General features: G+C 41.6%; 1 protein-coding gene across 1 annotated transcript in view; it reads left to right on the forward strand.

Annotated features, from left to right (window-relative positions):
* Window positions 1-24,525, forward strand: part of FRAS1 (Fraser extracellular matrix complex subunit 1) — a 538,610-nt gene that overhangs the window by 323,965 nt on the left and 190,120 nt on the right. Inside the window, exons 21-22 of the mRNA XM_061420570.1 lie at window positions 23,186-23,338; window positions 23,604-23,750. Of these exons, the coding sequence (XP_061276554.1) occupies window positions 23,186-23,338; window positions 23,604-23,750 (300 nt within the window). The remainder of the gene's footprint in view (window positions 1-23,185; window positions 23,339-23,603; window positions 23,751-24,525) is intronic.

Raw genomic sequence — 24,525 nt, forward strand, 5'->3', positions numbered from 1 at the left:
AGTGAAATTGATCCAAAATCTTGAAACTAAAATGGAATCACAGATAAATAGCCTGGAGACAAGGATTGAGAAGATGCAAGAAAGGTTTAACAAGGACCTAGAAGAAATAAAAGAGAGTCAATATATAATGAATAATGCAATAAATGAAATTAAAAACACTCTGGAGGCAACAAATAGTAGAATAACAGAGGCAGAAGATAGGATTAGTGAATTAGAAGATAGAATGGTAGAAATAAATGAATCAGAGAGGATAAAAGAAAAACGAATTAAAAGAAATGAGGACAATCTCAGAGACCTCCAGGACAATATTAAACGCTACAACATTCGAATCATAGGGGTTCCAGAAGAAGAAGACAAAAAGAAAGACCATGAGAAAATACTTGAGGAGATAATAGTGGAAAACTTCCCTAAAATGGGGAAGGAAATAATCACCCACGTCCAAGAAACTCAGAGAGTCCCGAACAGGATAAACCCAAGGAGAAACACCCCAAGACACATATTAATCAAATTAACAAAGATCAAACACAAAGAACAAATATTAAAAGCAGCAAGGGAAAAACAACAAATAACACACAAGGGAATTCCCATAAGGATAACAGCTGATCTTTCAATAGAAACTCTTCAAGCCAGGAGGGAATGGCAAGACATACTTAAAATGATGAAAGAAAATAACCTACAGCCCAGACTATTGTACCCAGCAAGGATCTCATTCAAGTATGAAGGAGAAATCAAAAGCTTTTCAGACAAGCAAAAGCTGAGAGAATTCTGCACCACCAAACCAGCTCTCCAACAAATACTAAAGGATATTCTCTAGATAGGAAACACAAAAACAGTGTATAAGTTCGAACCCAAAACAATAAAGTAAATGGCAACGGGATCATACTTATCAGTAATTACCTTAAACGTAAATGGGTTGAATGCCCCAACCAAAAGACAAAGACTGGCTGAATGGATACAAAAACAAGACCCCTACATATGTTGTCTACAAGAGACCCACTTCAAAACAGGGGACACATACAGACTGAAAGTGAAGGGCTGGAAAAAGATTTTCCATGCAAATAGGGACCAAAAGAAAGCAGGAGTAGCAATACTCATATCAGATAAAATAGACTTTAAAACAAAGGCTGTGAAAAGAGACAAAGAAGGTCACTACATAATGATCAAAGGATCAATCCAAGAAGAAGATATAACAATTATAAATATATATGCACCCAACACGGGAGCACCACAGTACGTAAGACAAATGCTAACAAGTATGAAAGGAGAAATTAACAATAACACAATAATAGTGGGAGACTTTAATACCCCACTTACACCTATGGATAGATCAACTAAACAGAAAATTAACAAGGAAACACAAACTTTAAACGATACAATAGACCAGTTAGACCTAATTGATATCTATAGGACATTTCATCCCCAAACAATGAATTTCACCTTTTTCTCAAGCGCACATGGAACCTTCTCCAGGATAGATCACATCCTGGGCCATAAAGCTAGCCTTGGTAAATTCAAAAAAAATAGAAATCATCCCAAGCATTTTTTCTGACCACAATGCAGTAAGATTAGATCTCAATTATAGGAGAAAAACTATTAAAAAATCCAACATATGGAGGCTGAACAACACGCTGCTGAATAACCAACAAATCACAGAAGAAATCAAAAAAGAAATCAAAATTTGCATAGAAACGAATGAAAATGAAAACACAACAACCCAAAACCTGTGGGACACGGTAAAAGCAGTCCTAAGGGGAAAGTTGATAGCAATACAGGCACACCTCAAGAAACAAGAAAAAAGTCAAATAAATAACCTAACTCTACACCTAAAGCAACTAGAAAAGGAAGAAATGAAGAACCCCAGGGTTAGTAGAAGGAAAGAAATCTTAAAAATTAGAGCAGAAATAAATGCAAAAGAAACAAAAGAGACCATAGCAAAAATCAACAAAACCAAAAGCTGGTTCTTTGAAAGGATAAATAAAATTGACAAACCATTAGCCAGACTCATCAAGAAACAAAGGGAGAAAAATCAAATCAACAAAATTAGAAACGAAAATGGAGAGATCACAACAGACAACACAGAAATACAAAGGATCATAAGAGACTACTATCAACAATCATATGCCAATAAAATGGACAACGTGGAAGAAATGGACAAATTCTTAGAAAAGTACAACTTTCCAAAACTCAAGCAGGAAGAAATAGAAAATCTTAACAGACCCATCACAAGCAAGGAAATTGAAACTGTAATCAAAAATCTTCCAGCAAACAAAAGCCCCGGTCCAGACGGCTTCACAGCTGAATTCTACCAAAAATTTAGAGAAGAGCTAACACCTATCCTACTCAAACTCTTCCAAAAAATTGCAGAGGAAGGTAAACTTCCAAACTCATTCTATGAGGCCACCATCACCCTAATACCAAAACCTGACAAAGATGCCACAAAAAAAGAAAACTACAGGCCAATATCACTGATGAACATAGATGCAAAAATCCTTAACAAAATTCTAGCAATCAGAATCCAACAACACATTAAAAAGATCATACACCATGATCAAGTGGGCTTTATCCCAGGGATGCAAGGATTCTTCAATATCCACAAATCAATCAACGTAATACACCACATTAACAAATTGAAAAATAAAAACCATATGATTATCTCAATAGATGCAGAGAAAGCCTTTGACAAAATTCAACATCCATTTATGATAAGAACTCTCCAGAAAGCAGGAATAGAAGGAACATACCTCAACATAATAAAAGCTATATATGACAAACCCACAGCAAACATTATCCTCAATGGTGAAAAATTGAAAGCATTTCCTCTAAAGTCAGGAACAAGACAAGCGTGCCCACTTTCACCATTACTATTCAACATAGTTTTGGAAGTGTTGGCCACAGCAATCAGAGCAGAAAAAGAAATAAAAGGAATCCAAATTGGAAAAGAAGAAGTAAAACTCTCACTATTTGCAGATGACATGATCCTCTACATAGAAAACCCTAAAGATTCCACCAGAAAATTACTAGAAATAATCAATGACTATAGTAAAGTTGCAGGATATAAAATCAACACACAGAAATCCCTTGCATTCCTATACACTAATAATGAGAAAACAGAGAGAGAAATTAAGGAAACAATTCCATTCACCATTGCAACGGAAAGAATAAAATACTTAGGAATATATCTACCTAAAGAAACTAAAGACCTATATATAGAAAACTATAAAACACTGGTGAAAGAAATCAAAGAGGACACTAATAGATGGAGAAATAATCCATGTTCATGGATTGGAAGAATCAATATAGTGAAAATGAGTATACTACCCAAAGCAATTTATAGATTCAACGAAATCCCTATCAAGCTACCAATAGTATTCTTCACAGAGCTAGAACAAATAATTTCACAATTTGTATGGAAAAACAAAAAACCTCGAATAGCCAAAGTGATCTTGAGAAAGAAGAATGGAACTGGAGGAATCAACCTACCTGACTTCAGGCTCTACTACAAAGCCACAGTTATCAAGACAGTATGGTACTGGCACAAAGACAGAAATATAGATCAATGGAACAAAATAGAAAGCCCAGAGATAAATCCATGCACATATGGACACCTTATCTTCGACAAAGGAGGCAAGAATATACAATGGATTAAAGACAATCTCTTTAACAAGTGGTGCTGGGAAAACTGGTCAACCACTTGTAAAAGAATGAAACTAGAACACTTTCTAACACCATACACAAAAATAAACTCAAAATGGATTAAAGATCTCAACGTAAGACCAGAAACTATAAAACTCCTAGAGGAGAACATAGGCAAAACACTCTCTGACATACATCACAGCAGGATCCTCTATGACCCACCTCCCAGAATATTGGAAATAAAAGCAAAAATAAACAAATGGGACCTAATTAACCTTAAACGCTTCTGCACATCAAAGGAAACTATTAGCAAGGTGAAAAGACAGCCTTCAGAATGGGAGAAAATAATAGCAAATGAAGCAACTGTCAAACAACTAATCTCAAAAATATACAAGCAACTCCTACAGCTCAACTCCAGAAAAATAAATGACCCAATCAAAAAATGAGCCAAAGAACTAAATAGACATTTCTCCAAAGAAGACATACAGATGGCTAACAAACACATGAAAAGATGCTCAACATCACTCATTATCAGAGAAATGCAAATCAAAACCACTAAGAGGTACCATTTCACCCCAGTCAGAATGGCTGCGATCCAAAAGTCTACAAATAATAAATGCTGGAGAGGGTGTGGAGCAAAGGGAACCCTCTTACACTGTTGGTGGGAATGCAAACTAGTACAGCCACTATGGAGAACAGTGTGGAGATTCCTTAAAAAACTGGAAATAGAACTGCCTTATGATCCAGCAGTCCCACTGCTGGGCATACACACTGAGGAAACCAGAAGGGAAAGAGACACGTGTACCCCAATGTTAATTGCAGCACTGTTTATAATAGCCAGGACATGGAAGCAACCTAGATGCCCATCAGCAGATGAATGGATAAAGAAAGCAGTGGTACATATACCCAATGGAGTATTACTCAGCCATTAAAAAAAATACATTTGAATCAGTTCTAATGAGGTGGATGAAACTGGAGCCTATTATACAGAGTGAAGTAAGCCAGAAGGAAAAACATAAATACAGTATACTAACGCATATATATGGAATTTAGAAAGATGGTAACAATAACCTGGTGTACGAGATAGCAAAAGAGACACTGATGTATAGAACAGTCTTATGGACTCTGTGGGAGAGGGAGAGGGTGGGAAGATTTGGGAGAGTGACATTGAAACATGTAGAATATCATGTAAGAAACGAGTTGCCAGTCCAGGTTCGATGCTCGATACTGGATGCTTGGGGCTGGTGCACTGGGACGACCCAGAGGGATGGTATGGGGAGGAAGGAGGGAGGAGGGTTCAGGATGGGGAACACATGTATGCCTGTGGCGGATTCATTTTGATATTTGGCAAAACTAATACAATTATGTAAAGTTTAAAAATAAAATAAAATTTAAAAGAAAAAAAAAAAAAACATGTCTCCTGACTGAATAAATTTGGCAAACTCTTGATTAAGTAAAGTTAAGCAGCTTTCTTTATTATGGAATTTATCAAAACCTTAAATAAGCAAGTGTGCATTGTAAATCTCTGAAATGAAGGAGGCTGTATCCCTCCCCTCGATTAATTATAGCTTCTCCCAGAGTTAACCAATGCTTTGCAGAACATTATTTGGGAAGCCCAGCACTGCTGCTGCTGCTGCTAAGTCGCTTCAGTCGTGTCCGACTCTGTGCGACCCCATAGATGGCAACCCACCAGGCTCCCCCATCGCTGGGATTCTCCAGGCAAGAACACTGGAGTGGGTTGCCATTTCCTTCTCCAATGCATGAAAGTGGAACGTGAAAGTGAAGTCGCTCAGTTGTGTCCAACTCTTCACAACCCCATAGACTGCAGCCTACCAGGCTCCTCCGTCCATGGGATTTTCCAGGCAAGAGGACTGGAGTGGAGTGCCATTGCCTTCTCCTAGCTGGTGTTAGTATGTTGGACAATTTGTTGGCACTTCCTCAAGATCAAATGAAATACTCAAGCTGTACTCAGATTGCAAACTTCCTTCCTTCCATGCCTTGGTCCCCTCTCTCTCTTCCTTTCTTCCTTCTTTTCTCTGTGGACAAACAGAGAGGGCCCTGAGATTGCTTAGGCTTGCCACTCTCTCAACTGTTGAAGAGCATCAGGGAGCAATCAGTAATTTTCCTCTAATGCTGGGTCTGAGATGTGTTTGCTCTCTGAATCTGAGTTGACAAATTAGAAAACCTGTTAATATCTTTTTTCTTCCAAATCATTAAAAACAAAACGAAACCTCTTGAGTCCCTTCCACAATTTTCCCCAATTACTGTCAATCATTTCTTAAAGAGGACACGGAAAAGTGTGGTGAAGCAGTTGAAACGCACAGGTTAAAGAGCAACAAATCCGAGGGGGCTTCTCATGGTGGATCTGAGAAGTCAGGGAAACTGGAGGTGGGAGGGGCCTCTCGGGAAAAAAAAAAAGAAAAAAGAAAAAAAAAGAGCAACAAATCCTTATTGTGAAATAAGCTGTGAGAATTGCAACACTGAGTGATGAAAAAAGAAACAGTTCAACTTGAATATCATTAAGAACTGGGTGGGATAGAGCCCTATAGAAACCAGTGCTCCAGTTCTCTGCTTCCAGATAAAGTGACTTGAAGCCAGAGATGTGGGAGCCAGTTCTGCTTTATAGCAGTTTCTATGTGTGGGGTGTGGGGGCTTCTCCAATGGCTCAGTGGTAAAGAATCCACCTGCAGTACAGGAGTTGCAGGAGACCCGGGTTCAATCCTGGGTGGGGAAGATCCCTTGGATGAGGGCATGGCAACTCACTCTAGTATTCTTACCTGGAGAATCCAATGGACAGAGGAGCCTGGTGGGCTACGATCCATGGGGTTGCAAAGAGTCGGACACAACTGAAGCAACTGAGCACGCACACACACATGTGAGGAAGGTTGGCACTGTTCTATATCTTGCTGTAGCTGCTCCTGAGACTGTAAACTGAAAGAAGAAAAAAGGCACACACTAAAACTAAAACAGTTAATACTTTATTTTCATCATCAAAATCCTACCCATCCATCCCTTCTGGCCTTGCTCAGATTCCTTCCCTTTTAGGACCAGCTTGCTTTTGGCAGCTCCTGAGTTGTCATTTTTGGATTTTGAACCACTTGGCATTGACTGGCTCATGTTCTCTTTGAGTGGTCTTTTCATGGTGTCTAGTAATAGGTGACTGTACTGAGAGCTTAGTATATGACAGTGCAGTGCTGTGCTCAGTTGCTCCATTGTGTCCAACTCTTTGCAACCCCATGGATGTAGCCCGCCAGGCTCCTCTGTCCATGGAATTTCCCAGGCAAGAATAGTGGATCAGGTTGCCATTTCCTCCTCCAGGGGATTTTATTGACTCAGGAGTTGAACCCGAGTCTCTTGTGTCTCCTGCATCAGCAGGCCCATTTTTTACCACTGCACCACCTAGAAACCCGTTAGTATGTGACAAGCACTGTGCTAAATTGCTTTGAATGCATTTTGCCATTTAATACTGACAGTGATTCTCCAAGGTGGGTACTAATGTGATCTCCATTTTGCATATGAAGAAACTGAGCTGAAGAAAGGTTCAAGTCACTTACTCAAAATGACAAAATTTGGAAGATAGAGCCAAGATTTTAACCTGGAGAGTCATTCCAGAAGTTACATATTGGTTGGCCAGAAGTTGGTTTTGGTTTTCCCATACGATCTTTTTTTTTTTTAAATTCTTCCTATTTTTTAATTTTATTTTTGGCTGTGTTGAGTCTTAGTCGCTGCACTCAGACTTCCCTCTAGTTGTGGTGTGGGCTCCAGGGAGCAAGGGCTCAGTAGCTGTGACTTGTGGGCTTAGTTGTGCCGTGTCTCATGGGATCTTAGTTCCAGTACCAGGGATTGAACCTGCACCCCCTGAGCCAGATTCCTAACCACTGCACCACTGGGGAAGTCCCTTCCCTTAGAGCTTATGGAAAAACCTGAACGAACTTTTTGTGCAATGCTTAACCATTTTGTCCTACTTGATGAGACCAAATATAATAATAGGAACTCAAGAAATTTTCTGGTTGTAGATTAAAAGATGGATCCTCAGAGTCTGGTATGGCAAGATGGTTGGAGCAGCACTACTGGGGAAAGCTGCAAGAATTTTTTGGTCTGTTTTAAATGCTAAGGAAGTCATTTAAGATTGCAGTGGATTTATATAGTGTATCCCTTGCCAAGTTGCTTGAGTCATGTCCAGCTCTTTGCGATGCCATGGACTGTAGCCCATCAGGCTCCTCTGTCCATGGGCATTCTCCAGGCAAAAATACTGAAGTGGGTTGTCATTTCCTCCTCCAGGGGATCTTCCTGACCCAGAGATCAAGCCTGTGTCTCCTGCATTGCAGGCAGATTCTTTACCATCTGAGCCACCAGGGAAGCTCCATATTATGTGTATCTGTATTAAATGAATAAACTTTAAATAAAAACATTAACACCTACTAAAATTCAATAATTTGTATTACTCCCACATGTACTTTAATCTTTTCCAGTGGTTAAATACATGCGTTTTTCATAGTTGTAATCAGCAGCTATGTACAGGCACACCTTTGAAATGTTGTGGGTTTGGTTTCCGGCCACTGCAATAAAGTGACTATCACAATAAAGTAAGTCACACATATTGTTTGGTTTTTGAGTACTCATAAAAATTATGTTTACACTATATTGTAGTCTATTAAGTGTGCAATAGTTTTATGTCTTAAACACAATGACTATACCTTAAATAAAAATATTTTATTGCTAAAAAATGCTAACTGTCATCTGACAGAGTAGAGTTGCCACAAACCTTCAGGTTGCAAAAGAAAAAAACATAGGTGCAAAGCACAATTAAGTCAAACACAATAAAATGAGGCATGTCTGTATTTCTTTGTCTTTCTCTTAAGTATCACTTTGTATATTTCCATGTCTTGGCAAGTCATTGGAAGAATCCACGTAATTGTAGTTTTTAATGGCTAAATAACATTCCCTTGTATTTGTGTAACTTAACTTGATTGGCTATTTTTTGTGCTATGGTTCTGGGCAATAACCAGCAGGGGATAGAGTTACCGCTTGGTGAGTTAAGTATGACTTCCAAGGTTTCACCTGGGATGAGATCTGCTTTTCATGTTCTTATTAATAGCAATAATGGTGTGGTTTGGTGAATTTTATAATTTTTAAAGTATTTTCTCACTTAACTTTGTCATCCCAAGAAACCTTCCTGCAGAAGTGGGAATAGAGCTCAGTTCAGTGCCTAATCAGCACATAGATGGTGATCAAGAAATGTTGGAATGATTTGATTCTGGCGTCCTAACATCTACTTCAGTCTAGTCCCCTTTCAGTGTGTCCTAAAGTAATTACATCAAGAATCTTCTTGTACAACCCATTGTGTTTTTTTTACATTTTTTTGCTTCTTATCTCTTCTGTTTCACTTTCTATTTCATTCCATCTGGCCCTGTTCTTCTATCTCTATATTTTTTTCAATTTTCTTGTGTCTTATTTTTTTTTAACATTTCCCTCTTCATTTTGCTTATCTTCTTTTCTGGCAATGCACATTCTTTTTTCAATTTCTCATCTGTCACCCTATCTCCTATTGCTGGAACTAAGAGATGCAAATCCTATCTCTGTCTGGAACTTTCAATGATTGTCTCTCTCTTGTTCTCAGAGTTTGTGTTGTATTTAAGGGACTGTGCTGTCTGCTGAAAAATGGTTGAATATTTCAAAGCATTTCTTTTCTTTGAACTTTTGGGGAAAAAAAGAACATGACCTATGCTTAAATTGAAGCCTTCCTAAATTAAAAAAGAAAAAAAGAACAGCAGCTTTTCTCCTTTTTGTGACTTTTGTATTTTCTCCTTTTTGTAACTTTTACTAGACAGTATCTACCTAGCCTTGGAAATGACCTTACTTAAAAGTCTTCAACTTGGCAGGGCTCCCAATGAAGTTAGGATTGCTTTGTCTTCAGAACTACAGGCCAGGGCCTGAATTGTAGAGAAGGTTTGACTGCTTATGTGTAAAGAATACCATTGAATTTGGGTTCCACAGGTTGTCCTTAAGTACTAAAGACAGAAAAATTGCTATGGCTGCACTTACCTATTTTTTTTACACACATAAATCCCTCCATTTACATGTAATAGGCAAAAATCATGACTTAGATGTAAGTGTGATCATCAGTATCAATGGCAGTCCTGATTGGGCTTGCCCCAGATTAACAATAATGGCTAATGTGTATTGAGCACTTACTATGTACTAACTCCTCCCATACATTGTCTCATTTAATCCTGACTGTGACCCTGGAAGGTCAGAGCTGTGATTAGTAACATTTCCACGTTGTAACCCGAGAGACTAAGGTAAGAGACATTAACCAGCTTACCCAACGTTCCACAGCTAGTATCAGTAGAGCTTGGCTTTGAAGCAGCGCCACTTCAGAGGGTACACGTGTGAACCCTGGGTCACCAGCCTTCATGACCCAATCTAGGTCCAGTAGGACCTTCTCTTCTCCGTAACAGTATTACTTGTCGTTCTTTCTGAGGCTTTGGCACCTTGCACACCATGGCCTTTCCATATACACTCACTACACTTTCCCTTAACTCTCACTCCCACCAGTTTATATCTGTGCTTTCTTCTGTGTTTGGAAGATTAACATAATCTCCTAAAAACAACAACAGCAGAAGAAACTTCCTCACTTCTTCCCCTTGAATCTCTCTGTATCTTCTTCTAAATACCTTTCCCTTCATTCCTTTCTTTGAGAAGGGATATGTCTGCTTTCTGAACATTTGATCCACAGGAACAATATACTCAAAAAGCACGAAAGAATACCTGCTCCACCTCTACCAGAGGTGGTACTTTTTTGCCTTCTCCTGACTCTCTTCATCCACTACTGATGTTTCACCGGTATAATTCAAAAGTAAGTACAGTTGATGCTTGAACGATGTAGGTTTGAACTGCATGGGTTTACTCATGTTCAGATATTTTTCACTAGTAAATACTACAGTATTATACTGTCTGTGGTTGGTTGAATCTGAGGACATGGAGGAATGGGGATGCAGAGGGCTGAGTACAAGTTATACTCCAGTTAACCTTTGCATTGTTCAAAGGAGTTGATCATAATTATAATTTAAAATTGAGTTACACCCACTTCCTTCCCACCCCTCTTCCACATTCTAGTCACCGCCACATCTTGCAAAGCTCAAGTCCCTCTTATTTCCTTTGAAGAAATAATTCTCTGGCCCTCCTTAGATGCCAGTTGTATTTTGTTGTTGTTCAGTCACTCAGTCATGTCTGGCACTTTGCGACCCCATGGACTTCAGCACACCAGGCTTCCCTGTCCTTCACTATCTCCCAGAGTTTGCTCAGACTCATGTCCACTGAGTCAGTGATGCCATCCAACCATCTCATCCTCTGTCACCCACTTCTCCTGCCTTCATCGTTTCCCAGCATCAGAGTCATTTCCAATGAGTTGGCACTTCACACCAGGTGGCCAAAGTATTGGAGCTTCAGCTTCAGTTGTATCTTAGATGTGGCTTTCTTCTGACATTGGACCTTGTCCTGAGTGTCTTGAGGGAAGGGTCTCAGTGACTCAATGCTCTGTCTGCCGCAGTAGCTTCCACAGTTCTTCACACCCAACGGACATCCTGGAGGTGTTATTGAAGTGAACTTTTTTCTATATTGGAGGGAAGGCAAGATTAAAACATAAACTGGGGGGAAGAGAGGTTAGATACAAGGTGTCAGGATACTTGGACAGGAAGGGTGCTTATTTCCCCTGTTGGCAGCAAGAAATTGCATCAGACCTGAGGAAGGAGCTTCACTCTTACATCTCACGCTGCCTCTCTCTCCCTTCTTCTTCTAGCCGCCTGTCTCTGTGGGTGCTACCCTGGGCTTCTCACCACATTTGTAAGTTTGTCAACACTGGGCAGAAATCACTGTCCTGTATCGTTAAGCTCTGTCTACAGTAGTGGGCTTTGTTGCTGTTTCTTTATTGGTTTTTCCCAGGGTAAAACTGCAGCCACAGACACTGAAAAATGGCAAGTTTTATTTATTTGTTTTTGTACTAACTCAGAGCTAACCCTAAACAGAGCACACGATTTATAAGCGCTCATGAGTGGGCTTTTCGTACTGTTCATCGGGTTCTCAAAGCAAGAATACTGAAGTGGTTTGCCATTCCCTTCTCCAGTGGGCAGGGAAGCCTGGCATTCTGCAGTCCATAGGGTTGCAAAGAGTCGGACATGACTGAGCGACGGAACTGACTGGTGGGTGGGCTAGGACCAAAGTAATGTTCCAAAGGGGAAGTGAGGGGCTTCTTTTACTTCTGCCATCTGTATGTTATTTTCTGGCTTCCTGCTATGCTTGCCTCACAAATAGAACCCCATCAGTTTTCAAAGTGGCATCCAAATTCAGAATCCATACACACTTCAAGGACCCTGAACTTCAGCATGGAATCATTTCCTTCTCGCCTGATGAGGAATAGCTACAAGTTCTGATTATTTTAACAGCTTCCAAACACATTTAATGTGGTTGCATTAAGAACCTAATCGACTGACAGGACATTATTAAAAGCCTCATTGTGTATCTAAATACATTTTTATAGGTCCATTATTTATCAGCTAAGGAGTCATGGCCCCATAAAACCAACATGCAAAGCCATTGCTTCGACAGTACACATTTACTTTAATATCTTCAAGCTTTTTTGACTTGGCTCCAAAGACGTGAAATAAGTCATTTCACTGCCATGTGCTTCCATCCATCATGATTGTGGGTAATCCTCACTGATCCTCGAAGCAGAGCCTTTGTGATTTGAAGAAAGCCTCACACCGTGATGACCTCATATAATTTCCTCACAGCAGCAGGATGAAGTATTAGAGGATATTGCCACTGCTGAGTCAAAATATTAATTTTTTACATATTTACATTTTTAGCATGTGCACATGCTGTGCACATTTAGAAAACAAATGGAATCCACTGCTTGCTTAAAAATAAGAAATGTATTTATTTCAGCGTGAGCCGATACTCTGCTTCCAGGCTCCCTTATAATGTGTTCATTAATTTGTGGGTTTAATGTGCTACTTCACCGGGTTTGTGAGCAAGCAGACACATAAACAAATAACTGGAATTCCAGCTACCCTCCTCGCTCCACCTATTTAATATATAGTGATATGTGAAGTCTGAAATGGAGGTAATGTGTATGATCTGAAACAGGCTACACGTAAATGTGTCTGGGGTCTCTCTCCTCTGTCTCCGCTGTCATCCTTAATGAGTCTTTTATTTAAAGACTCTTTACTGTAATTGAAATAGTGACAAATAAGGATTTACTTACTAAGTAGCAATGGGAGGATTTGAGAGACGGCCTCCTGAACTGTGCTGTTTTTAAGCAATTAAGGGATACGCGCTCACCATTTAGGCATATTTGAGGTTAGTCTCCTCTTTCGATTACAGACGGGAAGGTCAGCGGAAAATGCCTTTCTGCACAGATGGGGCTTTGAGAATGGACCGTTAATCCTCTCAGAGGCTCCTAGATTGGTGGGTTGGAAATTCAGTTCCTCTATTTTAGTAACTGTGGTTCTGGTACAAATTAAGCAGTGACAGTATAAACTTCCTCTGATGTATCCTGTGAACTTGTTCCAGATATCACCTGTAGGGAGGAATGGGACTGCAGGTGGGATAAGGAGGACTACAGAGGAATTTGCTGTTTTGTTGGCCTAATGGAGAAGGCAATGGCACCCCACTCCAGTACTCGCCTGGAAAATCCCATGGATGGAGGAGCCTGGTAGGCTGCAGTCCATGGGCTCGCTAAGAGTCGGACATGACTGAGCGACTTCACTTTCATCTTTCACTTTCATGCATTGGAGAAGGAAATGGCAACCCTCTCCAGTGTTCTTGCCTGGAGAGTCCCAGGGACGGTGGAGTCTGATGGGCTGCCGTCTCTGGGGTCGCACAGAGTTGGACACGACTGAAGCCACTTAGCAGCAGCAGCAGCAGCTGACATTAATAGCATTTTAAGGACACTTTAAAAGCTTGTGTTCCCAGAGAACTCAACTCTGGCTCTCTGATGACCTAGGAGGGTTAGGATGAGGGGAGTGGTTGGTGGCAGGGAAGCTCAGGAAGAAGTGGAGATTTGTATTCTTAGAGCTGCTTCAAGTTGTTGTACAGCAGAAACCAACACGACATTGTAAAGCAATGTCTTCCAATAAAAAAAAAAGATGTTGTGCTCCTACCAGTGTGAGTCCAGCAAGAATCTGAATCAGGACTTGTCAGATGGTCACCACCTACTAAGAAGAATTCAAGACTGGCCTCCAAATCAGCTTAATTCTTAAAAAATATGCCCCATTGATTTTATTGTGCATGAAGTGACTATTGTGGTAGCAGTTCCCTGGGACACATAGTCACCTCCTGCGGTGTCTGGAGATGGGCTCATAGCGCCTCTTAATTATGTTTAGATTGTATAATTAGTGCATCTGGCTGGCCATAGGGAGATTTCTCTCTTCATTATCTCGAATTGTACTGACAGGGCAGTTGTAAATTGCCACACGTGCAGCCAAGTTTCTCCCTGCTCCTCTTGGCCTGAAGTAAATTGAAAATCAGGTGGTGCAGGCCAGGTCAGCCCTTTCCCAGGCCTTCAAATTCCCCACAGTTTCCTGGTATTTTCACTCCAATATTTTATTCTTTCATTTAACATATAGATAAGGGCTCCCTTATCTAGATAAGGACAGGGAAGCCTGGCATGCTGCAGTCCATGGGATTGCAAAGAGTCAAATACGACTTAGTGACTGAACAAGGGCTCCCTAACTAGGTACTACTGATTTAGCCAAATTCTACCTTGTAAATTTTAAAGGCATTTTGGAAGCTGGCAGATTGCTCAAAAGTCTTCCCTGGTCATGTCTGAAAGATAAACCACTGGTATATTGGTTTTCCTTCTCAAAGGACACCCAAGGTCTCCATTCCTGGTCTCGACAGCCTTTATACACTTACGCAATAGTACTCTTAGTTTTCTGAATATGCCTACTCTAGCATAAGCCTCAGCAGGTCAGCAGTGGACGTTAACAGAGAAGGGTCTTCTATGAATATAACGTAAGTGGGCAGGAGACAGAAGCCCGGGGACCTCTCTCTTCTTCCCTTAAGTTTGTGTTGAAAGCTGTCGTGTGGCAGTTTTCTTGGCTTGTTGCTTCTTGGTTGCTGTTTTCATGTCTTCTGCCATCACTAGTCACCTTTCATATAATGTCTCATTTAAATCTGTAGTAAAAACACAGAAGACCTCAGTAGACAGACTGGCAAAGAATACAGACACACAGACCAATTCCCAGTCGCCATGAGAATAAGTCCATACTCTTTCCTGACTTACAAGGTATTCCAAAACTAGCATAGCCAGGTCCTGAGCAGCTCTTTCATAGTTCTTCAACATCCAAGTGTATAGAACCTTTTTCAGTTCCTTGAAGGCATCCTGTTCTGTTGAGCTTCTGGGTTTCTGCTTGTTTTCCTTCTTCTTGGGACCTTTCCAAGCTCCATCCCCCAACTCATTGCCTCTCGCAGCTAACTCCCACTTAGTTTTCCAGCCTCTTCCAGGCAGCCTTCCCTGACTCCTGGACTGAGCTGGTCACCTGTCAGAGACTTCCATGGTCCCTGTGCTTGCCTCATTTACATTTTACAAAAGTTTGCACTGATCTCAATGTAGTCCCATATCTAAGCATCTGCCTTACAATCTCTTGTTGCTCACCCTGCTCTGCCACCATCTCTATTGCCTTAGGACCCAGGACTCAGTTTGGGCACAACCTTCTTTAAAGTCAGGAAGCACAGACTAAGTCTATTTTAGTGTTGTATTCTTGAATATCCTACTTGGCTACTTCCAACCTGTTCCATGGGAGGGAGGGGAGAGGAGGGGCAAAGTGGAGGGTCTTTCTGCTCCTTCTTCCTCTCCAGCTTGAAGGGTTTTTCTAGGCTGAGGGACTGAGGTGGAGAGCATAGGGGTTGTATTGGTGGGGAAGGGTCTGAGTCTCCTTGTTCCAGTTCCACATTTAAGTTTCTTTTGTCGTCTATCTTTTACCTGCTCCCTGGGCTCCATGAATTTGGCATCTGTGCTGGTCTGATTCCGCTAACTTTCTCCGGGAGCATGTGGTGCCCATGCTCCCTGGTCCAGTGGGGGATGGATGCAGTGGATGAGGAAAGAATTCATTGGTTGAGATCTCAACCTACTGTTTGATTACACATATCTGATACTCAACTGTCATCCTGTATCTTAGGTCCTCACCTGCACCATAGTGAAAGCTCTATGAGTACAAGAGACATTTGAACAGCTTTATGGTTTGAAATAAAGATTTGTTACATGTTCAGCTTCACTTATAATAAAAGAAATCTGAATCAAAACAACTATCTAACAGCAGTTTTCACCAGCCAAATTAGCCAGATTGTTTTATTTTTTAAAATGTCTTAGTGCAGGCAAAGTTATGATGAAACAATGGGACAGAAATTTGTAATACCTATTGAGAATTTCACATTTGTTTCATGACTGCAGTGGCTAAAAGTGTATGATCTGAAGTCAGTGTGAGCAAATGACAACTTCTGAGTCTTTCCTCATCTTTAAAATAGAGATAATAACATTGCCTACCTCATCTTTTCAAATGAGATTATGCATTTATGTTAATTAATACAGTGCTTGATGTATATTCAAACCTCAATAAATGTAAGCTATAATAATAATATTAGCTGTACTTATGACACTGTCACTTAGGAAATAATCTAAAAAGCACAAGTGAATTATCTTGGCCTTCATTATAAAAGTGGATGAATTGAAAGTAAGTGATCAAGGATAAGAAAAATGGTAAGGGACTTCCCTGGTTGTCCAGTGGTTAAGAATCTGCTTTCCAGTGCAGGGGACATGAGTTCAATCCCTGTTCAGGGATCTAAGATCCCACATGCCTTGGAGTAACTAAGCTTATGTGCCACAACTACTGAACTACTGAACTCTCACCCTCAGCTAGACAGAAGCCCTCGTGCTGTGACTAAAACCCAACACAGCTAAAAATAAATATTTTTTTAAAAAAAGAAAATGGTAAATTTGGTTTATTCAATGCTAGAATATTATGCAGTCCCCAAAAATGATGTTTATGAAGAGTCCCTTAATGGCATATGGAAATGATGGCATTGAATTAAAAAAAAAGTACTATATGGTATTAAATTTTAAAAAGTTATTATATAATGACATTTAGTAGAATCTCATCTACATAATGGAGAAGGCAATGGCACCCCACTCCAGTACGCTTGCCTGGAAAATCCCATGGATGGAGGAGCCTGGTGGGCTGCAGTCCATAGGGTCACTGAGAGTCGGACACGACTGAAGTGACTTAGCAGCAGCAGCAACATCTATGTAAAAATCTATATAGGGAAAATTGTACAGAAAAAGAACTAAGAGAAAAAGTTCTATGTGAGTAGCTATTTACTCTGAAAGATTTATGTAGGGGGATTGTTGTGTTTATTTATGCTTTATAAAAATGCTTTTCATAGTTTCTTCCATGGCTCGCTTTGTAGTCAGAAAAATAAAATTGTAAGCTCCCTGTCTTGAGCCCCACTCAGCCCCTCTCAGTGTGGAAGATCACAGTGGGCTCCCAGGCTTGATTGGTGCCCAGGGGGACTGGCCACTTGTAGCCTGTCACCCCTGAGCAGTCTTCCTGTGGGAACAATGCTTTTCTGATTGTAGTCAGGACACTGGAATTAGTCCTCAAGCCCTGTTGCTCTGATTTCTGGCTTCTTTACCTGCACATCATAACTCATTTTGAGCTCTCCCAAGGAATTCTTTCCTATAATTTTGACTTCAAGCCTCTTAAGACAAAGGTGTTTCCTAGGTTTTAGGAATTTAGTTTTCTTTTCTAGTTGGTTTAATAAAAGTCAGTCAACCTTCAGGTTGACTCCACGCAAGATTTGAGAGCATATTGGTTTTATGTGGTCTTCTGTTGGGGGGTTGTTATAAGACAGATTTAGGAAGAAAGAGTTGTAGGAATGTATTGTAGCTCAACTGATAAAGAATCCACCTGCAATGTGGGAGACCTGGGTCTGATCACTGGGTTAGGAAGATCCCCTGGAGAAGGGAAAAGCTACCCACTCCAGTATTCTGGCCTAGAAAATTTCATAGACTATATAATCCATGGAGTCGCAAAGATTCAGACATCACTGAGCGACTTTCACTACTACTGCTGTTTACATTAACAACCCAGGAGGGCTTCCCCAGTGATGCTAGTGGTAAAGAACTCGCCTGTCAATGCAGAAGACCCAAGAGACACAGGTTCTGGGTGGGGAAGATCCCCCGGAGGAGAGCTTGGCAACCCATGCCAGTATTCATGCCTGGAGAATCCCATGAGCAGAGGAGCCTGGTGGGCTACAGTCCATAGGATCACAAACAGTTGGACATGATGGAAGCAACTTTGCACAGTACGTACACGCATTAACACAGGACTCAGGCAGTTGTTTTGGGGTGAATCTATTCCTAGGATTGGGTGTTTAGTATGACTTATTAAAAATGATTTTATTCATTTATTTTTGTCTGTGCTGGTCTTTGTTGCTGCATGGGCTTTTCTTTAGTTGCGGTGAGCAGGGGCTCCTCTCTGTTGCAGTACGTGAGCTTCTCATTGTGGTGGCTTGTCTTGATGTGGAGCACAGGTTCTAGGGCATAAGCGCAGGCTCAACAGTTGTGGAGCACAGGCTTAGTTTCTCCATATCATGTGGAATCTTCCCAGACCAGGGATCGAACCTGTGTCTCCTGCAGTAGCAGGTGAATTCTTTATCATTGCATCACGTGGGAAGCCTTCAGCATGACTTTTTAAGCTATGGATAAATGAATAAGGAATGAGTACAGGTAGTGTGGATGCTGAAGCTGAAACTCCAGTACTTTGGCCACCTCATGCGAAGAGTTAACTCATTGGAAAAGACTCTGATGCTGGGAGGGATTGGGGGCAGGAGGAGAAGGGGATGACAGAGGATGAGATAGCTGGATGGCATCACCGACTCGATGGACATGAGTTTGGGTGAACTCCGGGAGTTGGTGATGGACAGGGAGGCCTGGCATGCTGCAATTCATGGGGTTGCAAAGAGTCAGACACGACTGAGCGAATGAACTGAACTGAATAGGTAGTACACATAAAGAATCCAACTCTCCAAACTCGAGTAGTTACAGTCTCGTGTATAATGTGAAACTGTAAACTAACCTGGATTAATGTGATGCTTTGGGTAATGTGCAGTTGATTGTTTTATTTTTTCAGGCGTCACTCATTGATTTCTCCTTGCCTCTGGGTACTCACTCCATCATGCGTTGTGGTGTGTGTGGTGATTGATTCCACACCTCTTTAAGGCTTAATATGGAGCCGTGGAGAGAGGCAGAGGCCCTGAGTAATTGTGAAGTCTCTGCAACTCTCTCCTTTATTTGTATTGAAATATAATTGACCCACAGCACTGTGTTAGTTCCTGGTGTACAACATAGTGATTTGATGTTTCTATACATTATAAAATGATCACCACAATGAGTCTAGTTACCGTCTGTCACCATAGAAAGTTATTATGGTATTATAGCCAATGTTCCCCATGCTGCACATTTTATCCCCATTACTTATTTATTTTGTCACTAGAAGTTTGTATCTCTCCTTCACCCCCACCTGTTTCACTCATCCCCTCTCCAGCACTCTCCTCTCTGGCCACTGCCTGTTTGTTTTCTCCATCTTTGACTCCGTTTCATGTTCTTTTTTTTCTTGCTTTTTAGATTCCATATGTAAGTGAAGTTATATGGGATTTGTCTTTCTCTATCTGACCTATTTCATTTAGCATATACCCTCAAGGTCCATCCATGTCGTTGCAAATGGCAACATTTTATTCTTTCTATGGTTGAGTGATATTCCAATGGGAATATATATATACTACATCTTCTTTATCCATTCATCTACAGATGGACATTTAAGTGGCTTTCATATCTTGACCTTTATAAATAATGCTGCAGTGAAGATAGAGGTGCATGTACGTTGTCAATGTAGCATTTTTGTTTTCTTCAGAAAAATATGCAGACATGAAATTTTTAAGCTTTTGAGACACCTCCATCCTGTTTTCCATAGTGGCTGTACCACTTCACATTCCCTCTCTCTGCAACTCTTGGCCCTTTCCACAGGCTTTTGGTAGCTGTTTACCAGACCAGGATGATGCAAACAGCCATGTCTGATTCTAAGACCTTCGGCAAATGAGAGTTAGGGGGATAGAAGAGGTTGAGGGTTGTGAGGTATTTCTACACTTATCAGGCAACAAGGGGCAGAGAATGACTGAGAGGAGCCTCAGGACAATGCACAGGAAGAGGGGAAAGGAGGTCGAGGAGGACAGGTGATCTGAAGTGTCGTGTGTTGCAGACACTTTGGGTGAGTTAGGCTTCCCACGTGGCTCAGTGGTAAAGACTCCACCCGTGGTGCAGGAGACTCAAGAGACACAGGTTCGATCCCTGGGTTGGGATGATCCCCTGGAGTAGGAAATGGCAACCCACTCTAGTATTCTTGCCTGGAAGGTTCCATGGACTGAGGAGCCTGGTGGGCCACAGTCCATGGGGTTGCAAAGAGCCAGACATGACTGAGTACAGCACATGGTACAGGAGTTGAAGGAGGCCATTGCATCTGGTCTTAGGTGGTCAGAGCCCTTTTCAAGAGTGGTAAAAGCTAAACTGTGGAGGCAGAAGGCAGATAACAGTGTGGTGAGAAGTTAGAGAGGCAAGACAGTTGGGTGGTGAGGGGAAGGCAAGAGATGGAATGGTTGTTGAGAAAAGTTTTGGGGGGAGTAAGTAATGCAGAACACATTTGGAGGTTGATGTCAAGGAGAATGAAGAGAGATGGGGGTAAAAGATGTAATAATGTTGCCATAATGTTCAAATAATGTTGAGTATTGGATCAAAAAATATGGGTGGAGGAATTAGCCTCCCCTTGGGAGGGGAGATGAGTTGAAATAAAAAGAGGTTGACAGGAAAGAAACAAAGGTACTCATGCTTGATGGGGTGAATCAAGTAGAGGGTGAAATAACCTGGGAGGAGCTGGGAGGGCAGCAGGGTGGGTTCTGATGACTGGGGAAGAGTAGCAAGGGTTTCAAAGCAGCTGCCACGAGGGACTCCCCTGGTGGACTGGCAACTGAGACTGTGCTCCCAAGGCAGGGGACCCGAGTTCAATTCCTGGTCAGGGAACAAGATCCCATGTGCCTCAACTAAAACCCAGTGCAGCCAAATAAATAAATAAAAATAAACATATTTTTAAAAAGCAGTTTCCATGAGAGTGGGAAGGAACGTCCATGAACTAGCTCCAGCTGCCTTTAGAATTATTTCATACACATCACACAATTCATTCAAACAGTTTCTAGAGTTCCACACAATCAGACAAATCCATAAATATTTGTTTATTGTAGTCACAAAATACTCAAGAGATCTGCTTACTTTCTTTTCAAAGCATCCCCTTGGTGATTATTCTTTTTCCTTTCTCTAATTGTATGCTGGAGAAAGCCTCAGTTAGAGGCAACTAGTTTTTAGACCATGCACACCTGCAGATCTCGTTGACGCATGCCTGAGCCCGGCACTCTCGTAAGCACTGGCTTAAATGAAGAGGAAGAGGCCAAGACTTTTCAGACAATGGAGCCTTGAATCCATCCTGTTTCCTGGGTTTCCAATTCTAACCTGTACCCACTCATCAAGGTAATCATACAATAGAGCCACCTCCATCTGCTCCAGTGACTTTTCAGTGCTCCTGGCACTGAGAGGAGAGTACACAAAAAAAGAAAACAAAAAGGTTGGAATTGTGTGGAAGCCATACACTGAATCAGGGGGAAATAGCCTCCTTATCAGATTTCTCTCGATACACCCATCATTTCCTTTATAATTTACTGAAGGACTGTAATGGGGATTAATTTGCCTCATAGGATATCAAGAATAGTTTCTAATATTGACAAAAGGCTGCAAGAAACTTGAAACTCCTGAAGTTCAGAGAAAGGTCAGATGCTGTTCGTTTATGTGCCGCTATAAAAAAGTTGGCGTTTTTGAGGAGGACACTCCAGGTTCAACTTCTGGAGTGACTGCAGAGGCCCCAGAAAGACTTCTTGTATGGATGAATGGGTACTGGGTATGGAGTTAACATCTCTTCTTTGGCATAGAACATGTCTCAGATGATCAGCAATTAGAAAGAATGTCACTGAGGCTTAGAGAGAAAGAAAGAAGAAAAGAAAGTGCTAAGTTGTGTCCAACTTGTGATCCCATGAACTGTGGCCCATCAGGTTCCTCTGTCCATTCTTGCCTGGGATTCTCCAGGCAAGAATACTGGAGTGGGTTGCCATTTCCTTCTCCAGGGGAACTTCCCGACTGAGGAATTGAGCCCAGGTCTCCCGAATTGCAGGCAGATACTTTATCAACTGAGGTAATCAATTTTTTTTATTGACAAGGATTCTTTAGTCTCAATAATTCTAGAAATCACAGTCTCTGTCTACAAGACTTTAGGATGATTAGACATACCTGGCTACTGAATGGTGCTTTAGTGACTGCAAACAGTGCTTTGAATCCTAGCGGGGAAGATAGACAGACCATATAACCAGACCTTTATTTTCCTAGGTCTTTACTCCTTTTTCATTTTGGGGGGTAATTTGTGGCTTCCATCCTTGGGATGGAGGGTAATAAATGGGACTTGAAGCATTATTACCACTTAAAATAGGAAAGAGGAAGTTTTCACCTATAGGGAGAGCTACACACAACCAAGTTCTCTAATCAGAGGAGGACTGTTATACGGGTGAGAACAAGAAAGAGTGCTGGCCGTCCCAGATAATTAATCTTTGACTTTTAAACTGAACTCTTCTTTGTAACTTGACCTCTTTGTTGCAGTTTAGTTGCTAAGTCATGTTTCACTCTTTGAAACCCTATGGTCTGTAGCCCGCCAGGCTCCTCTGTCCATGGAATTCTCCAGGCAAGAATACCGAAGTGGGTTGCCATTTCTATCTCCAGGGGATCTTCCCCACCCAGGGATCAAGCCCACATCTTCTGCATTGGCAAGCAGATGCTTGACCATTGAGCCACCAAGGAAACTCTAACTTTACCTCTAGTTAAGGATTGAAAATTTCCCCCAATTCAATTATCAGCTAACCCTAATCCTCTCACACCAATGTCTGAGACTGGAGAGCTGACTCTGGAAGACCCCTTTGGGAGGTGGAGCCTCGTGGAGGTACTGAGCATACTAAGAAGCTCTGTGAATGAGGAGGGGCTCTCTGTATTTGAGCTCTCAGAGCTCTCTGTGTTGATCTGATGGACTGTTTCTGTTATCTGACAGTTCTTTCTACACTCCTAGCAAGTATCTATCACAGGCTGTGCTAGGGTTTGAAGGCTGTTCAATTGGAAAGGGACGAAGACTCAATCGCTGTGCTGGGCCTGGCCATTTGCTAAAAACCTCAAACACACCGTTTGTACTGGTCCCAGGCTTCTACTTTACTGATGTACACACTGCCTTCAGGCTACTCCCCAGCTGTCTGCGCTGCAGCAGTGGTCATTGCAATCCCTTTTACCCTTCAATGTAGAAATGAGACACTGCTTTCATAGCATCCGTGCCTTCTCTCTGTGCCCCTCTGTCCTCTCCAGACTGCCACCCTCTGTGCCATCACTGTGCAGCCAACCTCCATGACACTGGGAGCGTCTGCCTGCGGTGCCAGAATGCCCGGAACCTGCTGCTGGGGGACCGCTGTGTCCCTGATTGCCCTTCTGGGTACTTCGTGGAGAGAGGAGCTTGTAAAAGTGAGTAAGTGCTGGACGCAGGAGCTGGCGGTGCCTCGTGATCTTCTTTCACTTGGGGCTCGTACCTGAGAAGGCTTGAACCTCCAGAGAGAGAGATAGAAAGCGAGAAGCACACCAGTACAGGGGGAGTCACGCCAGTGCAGGGGGAAGTAAAGCATACCAGTTAACCCTCTCCGTGCGGGAGCTTTTATTAGTGGCTCTGGGTGTGCTGCTTTGGAAGGGAATTTGGGTTCATGGGTTCCCTCCGTGTCTCATCTCTCTGCAGAATGTCACTCCTCCTGCAGGACCTGCCAGGGCAGGGGTCCATTCTCCTGCTCCTCCTGTGACACTGGCCGTGTTCTGTCCCACCTTGGCACCTGCAGTATCGCCTGCTTCCCCGGGCACTATCTCGATGATAACCGTGTTTGTCAGCGTAAGTTTTTTTAAAAAATGAACTGTGTATCCTTTCTTGCTCTTCTGAGGTCATGGAAGGACATAGAGATTTTTTTGCTTCCATATTCTTACCTAACCTTTATTTTTAGAAAAGAAAGAGAAAGAATCTACAAAGCATATGGAGGTGATGAATAGATGATAACTCAGATATGGGCCTAATTGGAAGTGCTGGGCTAGGTCTCTCCTTTGCAAATACCAGCTGTGTGATCTTGGGCCAATCATTTAACCTCTCTGTACTGTAGTTATCTCATTAAAATAATTAAAATGTTAGTCTATTTTTTTCCTATGGTTTCTTTTAGTGAGTCATTTCCAAGATCCTAAGCGGAGAACAGAGCTCATTTGAAGTACACAAGCCATGACCTCAGCACTTCACTGGGTTTGTTTTTGAGATATGTTTGTTGAATATTGACAGTATGCAAGGCTTGATGTGCTACAGGGCATTCAGTTTCTGCCCAAACAGTAGTTATTTTTGTCTTGCATGAGAGCTACTTGTATAGATGTCTTAGTTCTCAAATAAGCCAAAGCATGATTAATTATCTGAGTCACGCACAAACGAAGAGTTGGGATAAATTGGGGCAAGGGCAAATCGGAGGGGGAAAAACCAGAAAGTGCTTCACAGATGAAGGAACAGTTTTGGGACAGGCTGAGGAGGCTTATTTCATTTCAGTCAGTAAAGTGTCAGTTGCCAAAAAATTGTGTTATACGTTTCTCATTTTGAAAATGACAGTTAGCAAATACAGTGCAGGTATTTCAAG

The sequence above is a fragment of the Bos javanicus genome, chromosome 6 (genome assembly GCF_032452875.1).
Source record: "Bos javanicus breed banteng chromosome 6, ARS-OSU_banteng_1.0, whole genome shotgun sequence".
NCBI lineage: Eukaryota > Metazoa > Chordata > Mammalia > Artiodactyla > Bovidae > Bos > Bos javanicus.